The 14158-nt window shown below is 52.6% G+C and overlaps 1 protein-coding gene across 9 annotated transcripts in view; it reads left to right on the top strand.

The window, feature by feature from the left end:
- IGDCC4 (immunoglobulin superfamily DCC subclass member 4) overlaps positions 1-13528 on the top strand; it is a 40906-nt gene extending 27378 nt beyond the window's left edge. For 3 of the 9 annotated variants that reach the window (XM_063652282.1, XM_063652279.1, XM_063652281.1), the window contains 12 exons: positions 469-606; positions 1468-1638; positions 2625-2861; positions 3014-3115; positions 4659-4842; positions 5583-5713; positions 6021-6191; positions 6414-6551; positions 8370-8475; positions 8969-9197; positions 9903-10064; positions 10599-13528. In XM_063652282.1, coding sequence (XP_063508352.1) covers positions 469-606; positions 1468-1638; positions 2625-2861; positions 3014-3115; positions 4659-4842; positions 5583-5713; positions 6021-6191; positions 6414-6551; positions 8370-8475; positions 8969-9197; positions 9903-10064; positions 10599-11009 — 2180 coding nt within the window. In that variant the 3' untranslated portion in view covers positions 11010-13528. The remainder of the gene's footprint in view (positions 1-468; positions 607-1467; positions 1639-2624; positions 2862-3013; positions 3116-4658; positions 4843-5582; positions 5714-6020; positions 6192-6413; positions 6552-8369; positions 8476-8968; positions 9198-9902; positions 10065-10598) is intronic. The other 6 variants (XM_054450211.2, XM_063652280.1, XM_063652285.1 and 3 more) reach the window with 3 other exon arrangements.
- Positions 13529-14158: the final 630 nt, after the last annotated feature.

Below are 14158 nucleotides of genomic sequence, written 5' to 3'. Positions count from 1 at the left end.
ATGTAAAGGCATTTTTACCTGCTCATATCATCTTTTGTGCCCTGTAAGAGAGTGGGCGGGGGTTCTTCTCCTCAGTTTACAGTTGGGGAAACTGAGGCCCAGAAAATGAGAATGATTTGCCCAGGTCAGTAGTTCAGCTGGGACTCAAGCCCAGGTCTTGTGATGATTCCCTGTGTCATGCAGTTCTCTCTGACACCTATGTACCATCCAGCTGGGGTAGGGGCCAGTGACATTAACCCATTAGACGTGGAAGATTGTGCTCCAAGACTTTTTCCAGCTTCAGGGTGGGAAAGATGTCCCCTCATCCTTCAGCTTGGGGCTCCCCTGAGAAGCTCCCTTTCCTCCCTCAGATCCTGGTCCTGGCCTACTTCTGACTTGCTGTGTGACCCAGGCAAGTCTCTGACCGCTCCCAAGCCTCACCTTCCACGTCGGTGGAGCAGAGCTCACGCTGATGTTCTTCTGTCTCAGTCCCCAGTGCAGCACCCCAGCTCTCCCTGTCCAGCCCCAACCCTTCGGACATCAGGGTGGCGTGGCTGCCCCTGCCCCCCAGCCTCAGCAATGGGCAGGTGGTGAAGTACAAGATAGAATACGGTTTGGGAAAGGAAGGTGAGTGGGGGCGGGTGGGCTGCAGGCATGTATGGGAATGATCAACGTGAAGAGTTGTCAGGGCTGCTGGAGACCTGAGCAGGGTAGGGGAGTCGGAGGAAAGGAAGCAGAGTAGGGGTTGCAGAAGGGTGAACCTGAAAAACAGGGGTCTGGGCAGGAATGAAAAGGGAAGACAGAGGGGCCTAGCTTAAGGCAGAGGGAGGCCTGGGCTCTCACCCCAACCCCTCTACAGCTGCAGTGTGTACTTCTACTGAGTCCCTGCCTCAGTTTCCTTATCTGGGAAATGGGGAGCTGAGGTGGGAGGATCACTTGACCCCAGGAATTCAAGGCTGCAGGGAACTGTGATCGTGCCATTGTACTCCCATCTGGGTAACAGAGCAAAACTCTGTCTCAGAAAAAAATAAAAGGATAAAAAGTTAGGAGAAGGAAGGTAGCTGAGGGACCAGGGGAAGAGTGAGGAAGGAGGGAAGGGTGAGGAAGTGGCCATGGTGGCCCTCAGGGCTCTGGAAGCCAGGCATTCTTGCTGGCCTTCATGGTCAGCCCCTTGTGTCTGCATCCCGTGTGTGTGTGTGTTGGCAGGGGATGGTCATTGACAGCTCCTGGGGAAGCGGGGAAAGCCTGCCATCATTCTCCCTGCAGCTGAGCCCAGGTTGATGGCCTGCATCAGCCAGAGTTGGAGGCTCAAGCTTCAACCCTGGAGCCATAGAATCTGCCCAGGCACTGAAGGGTCAGTGCTGAGAACGCCTCAGGCTCCCATGGGCATGGAGGAAACAGGATATGAGGTGGAAGAGCCGTGTAGGGGGGTTTAGGATCCTGTTCCTCAGGTGGCTACCCAGCAGCCCACCTTTTCTGTCCCTGCAGATCAGATTTTCTCCACTGAGGTGCGAGGAAATGAGACACAGCTGATGCTGAACTCACTTCAGCCAAACAAGGTGTATCGAGTACGGATTTCGGCTGGTACAGCAGCCGGCTTCGGGGCCCCCTCCCAGTGGATGCAGCACAGGACGCCCAGTATGCACAACCAGAGCCACGGTACGCGGTTAGAGGAGAGACAGGACAGTGTGTGTGTGACTGTGTGGGTGTGCGTGTGTCCTTGGGACCCAGCGCCCCACCCCCCGGCCCCGCCCTCCATCAGAGACCTTCCGTGGCTCCCTCCTCTTGATGCGTGAGTGAGGCTTAGGTGCAGCGGTGAAGGGCTGGGATCTGGTGTCCCTTCGATTTGCTGTGTGACCTTGGACAAACCATTCTGAGGCTTCATTTACTGCCCAGGAGTGCCATGAGGTTGAATAATGTATCGTAACTAAAGTGCTTAGTACATAAAAACTCATTGAATTGTAGCTGCTTTGAGGATGATGGTGATGATGATTGTTTTTGTTGAGAGGCCCAATAAGAGTGATGAAATGCTGACCAAACCGTGCTACGTGCTCTCTATGTGACACTGGGTAACTTACTTAACTCTCTGAGCTTCAGTTTTCTTATCTGTAAAGGGAAGGTTGTAGTATTTTCACTATTTTAGAGGGTTGCAAGAATAAAGTTATAATACCCATACAAAGTGCATAGGACAGTGTTTGACACATTGTAAGCTCCTCACTCTCAAGTGGGCCTCCCTGCTGTAATGGTGGCATCCCTGTTTCCTGGCCTCAGCAAGCACCACCCCCACTGCCCCCGATGTTTGATTCTTCAGGAGACTTCACAGAGGCCGATTCTGTGCCAGGTGCTATCAGCCTGCTCCAGAGGTGCTCCTTGCTGACCCCTTTGCAAATGCCCAGCAGACACCCCTGCATTCCCTGCACTCTGTGCTTGTAGAACAGTGAGTTCACCTCTAGACCGAGCCGAGGACTGGCACTTAGAGTGGTGGCTGAGTGGTGATGTGTTGGGAGAATGCTGGCAAGGCTCTCACTGAATGCCATCTTCCTGCCTCTTCCTCATGCCTCTTCCCTGTCTCCTATCCCTGGCCTCCTTCTCCTCATTCCGCATTCTGTTCCTTAATTTTCCGATCCTGCTCCTCTGCCCCCCAGTCCCTTTTGCCCCTGCAGAGTTGAAGGTGCAGGCAAAGACGGAGTCCCTGGTCGTGTCATGGCAGCCACCCCCTCACCCCACTCAGATCTCTGGCTACAAACTATATTGGCGGGAGGTGGGGGCTGAGGAGGAAGCCAATGGTGATCGCCCACCAGGGGGCCGTGGAGACCAGGCTTGGGATGTGGGGCCTGTCCGGCTCAAGAAGAAAGTGAAGCAGTATGAGCTGACCCAGCTAGGTGAGGACGGCTGGGGGGAGGGGGAGGGAGGGATGTAGCTTCAGTGGGGACTGGGCAAGCTGTGTGAAGGAGTTAGAGATGAGATGCTCTCTGTGGACGGGAGAGTGACCCCAGATGTCCCCCTAGCCATTAAGCCCTGTAACCTTCCCCAGTCCCTGGCCAGCTGTACGAGGTGAAGCTCGTGGCATTCAACAAACATGAGGACGGCTATGCAGCAGTGTGGAAGGGCAAGACAGAGAAGGCGCCCGCACCAGGTGAGGGCGGTGGGGGAAGAAGGCGGGGAGGGCTCAGGTGAGGGCTCTGCTAGCTGCTTCCTCTTCTTTTCCTTTGGGCCAGCCTCGTGAGCAGGCACTTCAGTAGCCTCAGCTCATGCCCAAACCCATTCTCCTAGGATTAGGGGTCCTCTTTTAGCTCCAGAGAGCCTCTGTCATGGAGAGAAGCTTGTTTGTTCACTGTCTTAGGCCTGCCACCTTATTTTCATTAGCCATGAATAGTGCTGATTTCCAAAGTTTGAACAGAGGGAAACCCTATGGTTGATCAGTAACTCCTGACCCCAAGTTTGACCATAAAACAAGTTTTTTTAAAACACATTTGTCTACATCACACTATCAGACTATCTCTCAAGTCTAAGAAGAGTGAGTATCCCTGTGTGACCTAATGGGAAACTGAGGCTCAGAGAGGAAAAGGAACTTGTCCAAGGTCGCACAGAGCCTAGGCTAGAACCGGGACTCCTGGTTTCCAGGCAAAACAACTCTTTCCACTGCACTACACTGCCTTGTGGCCCTGCATTGGACACCTCAGTTGCCCATCATGATACTCCCTCACCCCTAACTTCCCAGCCACGTGGTTTAGCAGAGGGAGTAATCAACCAGAAGCCATGAAGCTTGGGTTCTTTTTTTTTTTGAGACAGAGTCTCACTCTGTTGCCCAGGCTGGAGTGCAATGGTGTGATCTCAGCTCACTGCAACCTCTGCCTCCTGGATTCAAGCAATTCTTGTGCCTCAGCCTCCTGAGCAACTGGGATTACAGGTGTGCACCACAACACCCGGCTAATTTTTGTATATTTAGTAGAGACGGAATTTCACCATGTTGGCCAGGCTGGTCTCGAACTCCCGACCTCAGGTGATCCACCCACCTTGGCCTCCCAACGTGCTGGGATTACAGGTGTGAGCCACCACACCCAGCTGAGTTCTAATTCCAGTTTGTTCATTTCTTCATTCAGCAAATATTTCGCTGAGTGTCTACTAAGTGCCAGCTGCTTTGGGAATTTAGTGGTGGACAACACAAATAAGGTTCTTGCTCTCTTGGGGTTTATTTTATGTTTCTAAAATAAACACTTATAAATATAGTGTTTATTATATTTCAATTTCCTATCTATTTTTAAAATATTAAATAATTTAATCCTCATAACAACCCCATGAGGTAGGTACTATCATTAGAACAGTGAATGGAGACACAGAGAAGGTAAGTAATTTCTCCAAGGTCACACAGCTAGTAAGTGTCAGAGCTGGAATTTGAACCGAGGCAACCTGGTTCCAGAGTCTGGTTCCACGGTTATTCATTGCTGTGATTTGCTGCCTCTCTCTTTATTATGTTCTTACAGACTAGTGTTCCACAGTCAAAAATCAAATTCTTGGAAGCCTCAATTGCCTTATCTGTGAAGTAGGAATGATGCCACTCAACTCACAGGATCAAAGGAGAGGGTCAAAGAAACAGCCTTGGGAACTGTAAACCACTATACATATTTAAGGACGAGTATCCTCCCTCCCTTCCTCACACTCTAGTTTTCACCTTTCAGACATGCCTATCCAGAGGGGACCACCCCTGCCTCCAGCCCACGTCCATGCAGAATCAAACAGCTCCACATCCATCTGGCTTCGGTGGAAAAAGCCAGACTTCACCACAGTCAAGATTGTCAACTACACTGTGCGCTTCAGCCCCTGGGGGCTCAGGAATGCCTCCCTGGTCACCTATTACACCAGGTGGGGACTAATGCCTTTACTAATGTAAAGAAGGGAGGAAGAGCAGGTAGGGGGGTGGTGGTGGGAAGGCAGCAGGTGGTGATCAGGGAAAGGCCCCTGGGATTCAGGAACATGTCATGGCTCACCTGTTACACTGAGGCCACACAGGGGCTGCACAGGGTCCACGTCCTTGCCTGCTGACCAGATGGTAGCGAGGAGGCCATCCAATCCCGTCCCCTCACGACAGAGCCTTGTCCTCAAACTCTGGAGAATGTGACACAGGACGGACCTGTTTCTCCAGCCTCAGAGGGCTCCCAGTCTGATGGTGAAGAGAACCCTGCCCCTGTCCTCAGAGCTGCTCCCTCCACCCTGTCAGATGGGGAGACAGAGCCTGAGGAGCCTGAGGTTTGGTGGAGGGAAGTCGCATAAAAAGCAACTGATATATACAATTGCCATGAAGGCAAAATTAAGCCAAAGAAAAGATGCATCGGAGATGATTCCATAGGTGGAGAATAACTTGGATTAATCCAGGAAGGTTTCCTGGAGGAAGGGGCCTGGTTTTGAGATTGGACTTGGAGCAGCATATATCCAGACTTCTCTGTAGGTCCCTGGGTGGTGGTAGTGGCCTCCAGGCCAGGGAGCAGCTTCCCTTCCCAGGGTGGAGCCTGGGGGCTGGGGCTGACTGCAGGGGAATAGATTTGGAGGGGGCTGCCCTGCTGGGAGAGTGTGCCTGAGAGCACTAGTCACGTTTCTTGCCTTAGCAGTTCTGGAGAAGACATCCTCATTGGCGGCTTGAAGCCATTCACCAAATACGAGTTTGCAGTGCAGTCTCACGGCGTGGACATGGATGGGCCTTTCGGTTCTGTGGTGGAGCGCTCCACCCTGCCTGACCGTGAGTGGCTCCCAGCCCCTTGCCACCAACCCATCTTTTACCTAACTCCTTCTTGCCCCAGCAGCAAGAAACATACCTCAGAACCCCAAGGTTTGGGCAGAGCTGAGGGCAGAAGAGTTTCTGGGAGGGGAGGAATGTTAAGTCCCTCCAACCACACACATTGTTTTCTAGAATTCCCCAACTAGAAACCAGACCTCATCTTTGCTTTGTGGCTTGTTCCATGAAGGAGGGGAAGAAGGGAGGTCATGTCCTCATGCCCTGTCCCCCAGCTCTGACGTCTCTTCCCATCTCCTCTCCTGCACCCCAGGGCCCTCCACACCCCCATCCGACCTGCGACTGAGCCCCCTGACACCGTCCACGGTTCGGCTGCACTGGTGCCCCCCCACAGAGCCCAACGGGGAGATCGTGGAGTATCTGATCCTGTACAGCAACAACCACACGCAGCCTGAGCACCAGTGGACCTTGCTCACCACGGAGGGTGAGGCTCCTGCCCCAGGGCATCTGCGCAAGAGCTTCCCAGCCTCTCCCGCTTCCAGCAGTGAGAACAGTGCTGGGGTTTGTTCCAGGGGCTACTGGGAGAAGCAGGCAGAAGCTGCTGCCTAAGTGGAGAGCAGACTTTCCCAGTCCCAATTCCCTGCCCACCTCTGCATCTACCCACCCCATCCACCATCCCTGCTCTCCCTGCCTCCCTCACCCCCAGGAAACATCTTCAGTGCTGAGGTCCATGGCCTGGAGAGCGACACTCGGTACTTCTTCAAGATGGGGGCGCGCACAGAGGTGGGGCCTGGGCCTTTCTCCCGCCTGCAGGATGTGATCACGCTCCAGGAGAAGCTGTCAGGTATGAGCGCAGGGCAGCCCATGTTTCCCAGAAGCCCCTGGAGTTGACTTCCAAGCCCCTGCCTGTGGACACAACTACAATTTCATTGTTTTGCACAGCTGTCCTCCAGATTTGGTGGGGGCAGAGCAAATGTGAAGGGGAAATAGGTGTGGTTCAGTGATAACTTGGTTCAGAGGTCAGGTTCGTGGGGGACTGGCTTTTTTTTTTTTTTTTTTTTTTTTTTTTTGAGATGGAGTTTCACTCTTGTTGCCCAGGCTAGAGTGCAATGGCGCGATCTCGGCTAACTGCAACCTCCGCCTCCCAGGTTCAAGCGATTCTCCTGCCTCAGGCTCCCAAATAGCTGGGATTACAGGCACACACCACCATGCCCAGCTAATTTTTGTATTTTTAGTAGAGACAGGATTTCACCATGTTGGCCAGGCTGGTCTCAAACTCCTGACCTCATGATCCGCCCACCTTGGCCCCCTAAAATGCTGGGATTACAGGCGTGAGCCACCATGCCCAGCCAATTTTTGTATTTTTTAGTAAAGACGGGGTTTCACCACATTGGCCAGGCTGGTCTCAAACTCCTTACCTCAGGTGATCCACCCGCCTCGTCCTCCCAAAGTGCTGGGATTACAGGTGTGAGCCACTGCATCCAGCTGGGACTGGCTTTAGAGATGAGTTTCTTTGGGAAATTTCTTTGATTGGAGGATTAACTTGGTGAGGTGATGAGCTTTATGGGGTGGAGGTGGACAGCAGGACTGGCTACATAATTTCCGGGGCCCAGTGCAACATGAAAAGGTGCTATCCCTTATTTTAAAAATTAGAGGTCGGACGGCCGGGCGCGGTGGCTTACGCCTGTAATCCCAGCACTTTGGGAGGCCGAGGCGGGCGGATCATGAGGTCAGGAGATCGAGACCATCCTGGCTAACACAGTGAAACTCCTTCTCTACTAAAAATACAAAAAAAAAAAAAAATTAGCCGGGCGTGGTGGCGGATGCCTGTAGTCCCAGCTACTTGGGAGGCTGAGGCAGGAGAATGGCGTGAATCCGGGAGGAGGAGCTTGCAGTGAGCCGAGATCATGCCACTGCACTCCAGCCTGGGCAACAGAGCAAGACTCCATCTCAAAAAAAAAAAAGAAAGAAAAGAACTAGAGGTCGGGCATGGTGGCTTGTGCTTGTAATCCAAAGTACTCATGCACTTTGGAAGACTGAGATGAGAGGATCACTTGAGGCCAGGAATTGAAGACCAGCCTGGACAACATGGTGAGACCCTGTCTCCACAAAAAAATTTAAAAATTATCTGGGTGTGGTAGCTCATGCCTGTGGTCACAGCTGCTTGGGAGGCTGAGGTGGGAGGATCACTTGAGCCCAGGAGGTTGACGCTACAGCGAGCCGTGTTCATGCCACTGCACTCCGGCCTGAGTGACAGAGCAAGACCCTGTCTCAAAAGAAAAAAAAAATACAATTTTAAGGTGGTGACAGCAGAGCATTAACTCAAGCGTGGGGTCCATCCAAGCATGGGGTCTGCGCACCTGCGCATGTTGCACACCCATGCAACAGCCCTGGGAGCAGGCAACACGTGCTTCACCAAAGGCCAGTTTGAGGCAGAGAGACCATAACTTCTGGGTGTGTTTTAGAGAGGACAGTCAGAGGGAGAGGTAGTAGCAGTTTCTGTGAGGCTCAGGGCCCTCCTTTCCTTGTATCAGAAGACTGTGAGCATCTGAAGGGTGAGGGTCCAGCTGGTGTCTCCTGAGAAAGCCATGGATAGTCCTGATCTATGCCCTGTACCCTTCTTCTGTCCTGACCTGCTCCGTGCCTCTCTCTCCCCCACCAGACTCGCTGGACATGCACTCAGTCACGGGCATCATCGTGGGTGTCTGCCTGGGCCTCCTCTGCCTCCTGGCCTGCATGTGTGCTGGCCTGCGCCGCAGCCCCCACAGGTGAGCAGGGGAGCCAGTCTGACTTCAGGGAAGGGAGACTTCCAGGAAGGGCTGCAGAATGGGCCATCGGGGAAAGTGGCCGTGACTTGCCCTTGGCACTCCCAGGAGCCCCGTTAAAGTTAGGACTCTGGGATGAAGGAATCAGGGATGATGTCCTCATGAGAATGGGGAGTGGACTTAGGGGAGCCCCAGGCTACCCCCCTCAGCAAGGCCAACAGAACTGCCTCGCCCCCACTTCCTCTGTAGCTGCCAGCATCTTGGAAAGAGGGGCCCCAAATTTCCAGATGCCTAGAGCCAAGGGAAGAAGAGCCCTGTTTACAGCATCAGAGACTGTTTTCAACAATAGCAGTTTTTCTTACTCATTGCACAGACCAGGAAAGCAAGTCCCAGAGATGGGCAGGAACCTCCCCAGAGACATAGGCTGGACCAGATCCCAGCCCCGCCCGACCCCTTACTCTGACCGCTATGCCTTGTTTTCCGTCTTCCCTTCCAGGGAATCCCTCCCAGGCCTGTCCTCCACCGCCACCCCTGGGAATCCCGCGCTGTACTCCAGAGCTCGGCTTGGCCCCCCCAGCCCCCCAGCTGCCCATGAACTGGAGTCCCTTGTGCATCCCCATCCCCAGGACTGGTCCCCGCCACCCTCAGACGTGGAGGACAGGGCTGAAGTGCACAGCCTTATGGGTGGCGGTATTTCTGAAGGCCGGAGTCACTCCAAAAGAAAGGTAAGTCAGAGCCCCACATTGCGGCTCATTTCTAAATAGGACACCAGGGGGCGACAGAGCACAACGCGTGGCTATGCTAGCATGGCTCTACCTCCTCTTCGGAGCCGGCTGCGGACGCCAGGGCCTCTCTCCCTCCTCCACGGAATGGTTGGCTGGTCAGGGAAGCACATGGGCCTCCATACCCCGGCAGAATAGATCAGCTTGGTTCTCACGAAGGAAAGGGCCTCCCAGCAGGTGACCCAGAACACCCAGCTCCCTCCTCATCCCTGGAGCTGGGGAGACCTCTGAGACCCAGACATCCCCGTGTGGGGAGAAAAGGCCAGTCGGCTTGGCTGTAGCCAAGTGGGACTGGGACCAGGATAAGGTGAGGCCTTCGCTGGGCTGGTCCCTTTCATGCTGGCAGGGGTGGCACATCCCACCCGACTCCGACCCGTCCTTCCTCACCCTCTCCCCGCCTGGCTCGGACACCGCGGGCTTTGCAGAGCATCTGGTGTTCCGCTCCTCTGCAGGAGGACTTATCCTCAGATTACCCCGCTGACTATGAGCCTCTGATGCTCCTGCCCTGAGCCTTGGAGAGGGAGAGAGCAGCGGGTGACAGTCTGGACCCTGCTCCCCCGCGGCCCATCCCAATTCCCTCACCTGGGCTTCCCTCTCCCAGCCAATCCTGGTCGTGCCCCTTAGTGTCCCCTTCTTTCCCCCGTGCAGATCTCCTGGGCTCAACCAAGCGGGCTGAGCTGGGCTGGTTCCTGGGCAGGCTGTGAGCTGCCCCAGGCAGGCCCCCGGCCGGCTCTGACCCGCGCCCTGCTGCCCCCTGCTGGAACTGGGCAGACGCTGTTGCTGCAGGCTCTGGTGTACGACGCCATAAAGGTCAGCGTCCTGGAAAGAAGGGGCAGGAAAGAAGGAAAGGGTCTCTGTGCTTGTGAAGAGGAAGTAATGAGTTCTCTGGAGACCCCTGGGTGGTAACTTCCCTGGGGATAGAAGTCTAGCCAGGAGACCCCTGGAGCCTCCAAAGGTTGAGTAGGTGGAGGGCAGGCCAGTTTGCAGGAACTTGTTTCAACCTGGGTTGAAAACAGTCCCTCCTCTACCCAGACCTAAGTGGGCCACAGCAGTTCCGTGGATCTGAGGGTGTGGCTGGCCTGAGTACGCTCAGCCCTTCCTCCTGTCCCCAGAGGCCCTGACTGAGTCTGGTACTCCTGAAACTCCTGGACGAGGGCAAATGGGAAGTATTCCATCATTCCCTGCCTTTGTATAGGTTCAAACAGTTCCTGTGTATCCTTTACCGGCTCCTATGTGATACCTACTCTGATGGAGCGTCAGACTTTCTGCCCCATGTACGCTGGTCATTCTGATGATTACTCTCAGTAGTGGTCAGTTTGTCTTTGTGTTCTCTGCTCTGATCAGGGCAATGGGAGGAAGAAGTCACCCCCAGCCTGCAGGAACCAGGTGGAGGCCGAAGTCATTGTCCACTCTGACTTTAGTGCATCTAATGGGAACCCTGACCTCCATCTCCAAGACCTGGAGCCTGAGGACCCCCTGCCTCCGGAGGCTCCTGATCTCATCTCGGGTGTCGGGGATCCAGGGCAGGGGGCAGCTTGGCTGGACAGGGAGCTGGGAGGGTGTGAGCTGGCAACCCCCAGGCCAGACAGACTTACCTGCTTGCCAGAGGCAGCCAGTGCTTCCTGCTCCTACCCGGACCTCCAGCCAGGCGAGGTGCTAGAGGAGACCCCTGGAGAAGCTGCCAAGCTCAAAGCCCCCTGCCCTCTAGGAGCCAGCCCAGGCCTGCCCAGATCCCCGGTCTCCTCCTCTGCCTAGCTCTTCCCAGAGGGTGTGGTTTGGGGCAGGCAGGTATGGATCACATAGGATGCGACACCTGTGGCCGTGTATGTCTACATGTGTGCCTGTAGATAACATCATCAAGCCCTTTGGAGTTTCCTAAGGTGCTTTGGCTGGGGGGAGAGGAAAACATGGATTATTCACTCCCCCCATACTCTTTGTAATACGCATGTGACATGTGAAAGACATACGAGACACAGCTACATGTGATGTGCACGTGTGAAGTGCACGTATGTGTACTGGTTTGTGAGCTGGGAAACCGTGGCCCAGGTAGTGGTCACTTCAGCCCGATTGGTCCTCCAGGTCAGGATGGTGCTCCACAGTGGTCAGTCCCCAGCCCTGTGGGCCGCCACCTCCATCACCCAGCCTTTTATTACACACTCTGAGAGTGTCTCCAATGCCTGTCTGACAAAGACAGTCCCAGCCCATTTTCCTGTCTGGCTGGGTTGAGTGCAAGCAGGCTCTGAATGCCTAGCATTTTAGCTGCGTCACCTCCCAGCTCCTTATTGCCCAAATAGAGAGGGTGGCCCTGGCTCCCCTCAGAGCAACTCTGCATTTAATTTTGTAATTTGGGAAGTGCCTGGTTTTGAAAATCCGCTTTCTCTCACTTTTCCCCTCCTTCTTTGCCCCTGGCTGCTCTAGTGTTCTGTCTCCCAGTCACCTCGCTCTCCCAGCACCAGTGCCCTTCTCCTGCTCCCAGATATTCTTTCCTTTCCTCTCTCCTGTTTTCCTTCCTCTGCTATCTCTCGCACCTCTCCCAGACTGTGTCATCTGGTTCTCCTGCCTGGGTTCAAACTCTGCATCCTTCTCTAACAACGTGACTACCTCATGTCTGCTTCAAGGCCCCCATGCCCTCCTGTATCCACGGCCGCCGTGCACTCGCCTGCCATCCTCCTGCCTCCTCTTCACTCAGTGCTTCTGCTTGCCCTGCCCCAGGCAGCCCGCCCACGCCCAGTGCAGGTGTGGAGAAGACCTTCTGGCTTCCCTGCATCTTGCCTTTGGGATTGGGATCCAAGGGTTCTCCATGGATGGATCCAAGTCATACAGGGGAATGTTTGAGACAGGGAAGGAGACTGTGATCCAGAGGCTCAGAATAAAAAGATGCCCTCTCTTCTATGCAGGGGGGCAAGTTTACTGGATGGAGATGATTTGGGTCTTTCTTCCAGAGAAGGTAAAGGAAGAGAAGGGGAGTGAGAGTTCAGGGAGGCCCTTCCCACCCTGTGAGGCTTGACTTGATCTGGGTTGGGGATGACAGGAATCTCACCCTCCGGGGTACTGGCAAGGAGGTCTTTGCACAGGAAAAGGGGTAGCTCATTTCAGTTTGTTTTTTCTTTAAATTGAATCCTCAAGTCATTTTCTGTTCACCTGCCGCACAGGGACAAGCTTGACTTCTATTTTCTGTGTAGTGAAAACAATGTCATTTATTTGGTTTTTCACCTCAGCCCTCTCATAGGAGCGTAGAATGTTAGGGTCTTTACTCCCTAATGATGTCTGATTGGCACATGAAGAGTTAACTCTGGCTTCTGGGCCAAATTCGAAATAACCAGTCCATTTTTCCTTTTTTTTTTTTTTTTTTTAATGGTGAAATGTCTCTCAGCACAGTTGCGGCTTCCTCAAACCCTGAAAGCATCTGTGTTTATTATACTCGGGTGTCACTCACTGTTGATGTCTGCACCTACGTTTCCACCTCCTCCCCCTCCTTCAGCCAGCCTATGATAACACTAAAGATTATTAATGTTGGTTTTGTATCTCGTTAAAGACAGAATTGTCACTTGTACTATTTCTGCAGCATTCAGCGCTGCTGTGGCTAACACCACTGTGTATGTTTCATCATTGCTCTGAAGGTCAAAAGCCTCATTTTATTTTGCTGGTTTGATTTTTTTTTTTTTTTAAAGAAGAAAAAAAAACTGCCCTGAATTAAATGGCTGTTTTAACAGTAGGCTCTTAGCATTATACCACATAGTCATTTTTCATGTTCTTGTTTAACAGGCACTGAGGTTCTGGTTTAAATTAAATAGCTGCAAATGAGACAATTTATAACCCATTAGGTTGGGTGGAAAATTGTTTCTCAAAAGCAAATAAGTAATAAATCTGGTATCTGCCTATAACTCACAGTTGATAAGAAAGTGGCCATTTCTCACTAGCATTATATATGATTTGAGCTCTGGGTAATTTGGAAGTGTTAGGTTTGTGTCTTTGTAGCAGTATTTTTATTAGAAAAGAATCTATTGGCCTTTTATAGGGTATTAATCCCTTTGTCACCTACCATTGATGCCTTAAGTTTTTTGAGTCTCAATTAAAAATCTTCCTTTTCTTGATGCATGACAAGTGTAATCAGTACTTGCTCATTTGTCTGTATTTAGTTTATGCTGTACTATTTAATTATCCTCCCAGCGTTTTTTTTTTCTCCTTACAAATATGATATTCTTTAGTGTTAAGCTAAGGCATTGATTCATGTATCTGTCCTGATAATGAATTAATAAACTATTTTCCAGAAATGTGGAATTCTCTTTTGGAACCATTGACTATGACTAGAATTTCCTCAGCCTTTGTGCCCTAGGGAGTTTATTTCTTACTGGGATGGGAAATGATGTTGTTGTTGTTTTTGAGACAGGATCTCTCTCTGTCACCCAGGCTGGGGAGTGCGGTGGCACAATCACAGCTCACTGCAGACTCAGCCTCCTGGGTTCAAGCAGTCTTGTCACTGTAGCCTCCCTAGTAGCTGGGACTACAGGCACATGCCACCATGCCTGGCTAATATTTAAAAAAAAATTTTTTTATAGAGATGTGGTCTCGTTATCTTACCCAGACTGGTCTCGAAGTCCTGGGCTAAAGCCATCCTCCTGCCCCAGCTTCAAAAAGTGCTCGGATTACAAGCATGAGCCACTGCCCCTTGGCCCAAAATAGTGTTTTGTTTGTTTGTTTGTTCAGACTAATCTCACTTTGTCACCTAGGCTGGAGTGCAGTGGCATGATCTCAGCTCACTGCAACCTCTGCCTCCCAGGTTCAAGTGATTCTCCTGCCTCAGCCCCCTGAGTAGCTGGGATTACAGGCATGCCCCACCACACCCGGCTAATTTTTGTATTTTTAGTAGAGACAGGGTTTCATCATGTTAGCCAGGCTGGTCT

This window comes from Pongo pygmaeus, chromosome 16 (assembly GCF_028885625.2).
Source record: "Pongo pygmaeus isolate AG05252 chromosome 16, NHGRI_mPonPyg2-v2.0_pri, whole genome shotgun sequence".
In the NCBI taxonomy this organism is placed as follows: domain Eukaryota; kingdom Metazoa; phylum Chordata; class Mammalia; order Primates; family Hominidae; genus Pongo; species Pongo pygmaeus.
This window is presented reverse-complemented; position numbering and strand designations above follow the sequence as displayed.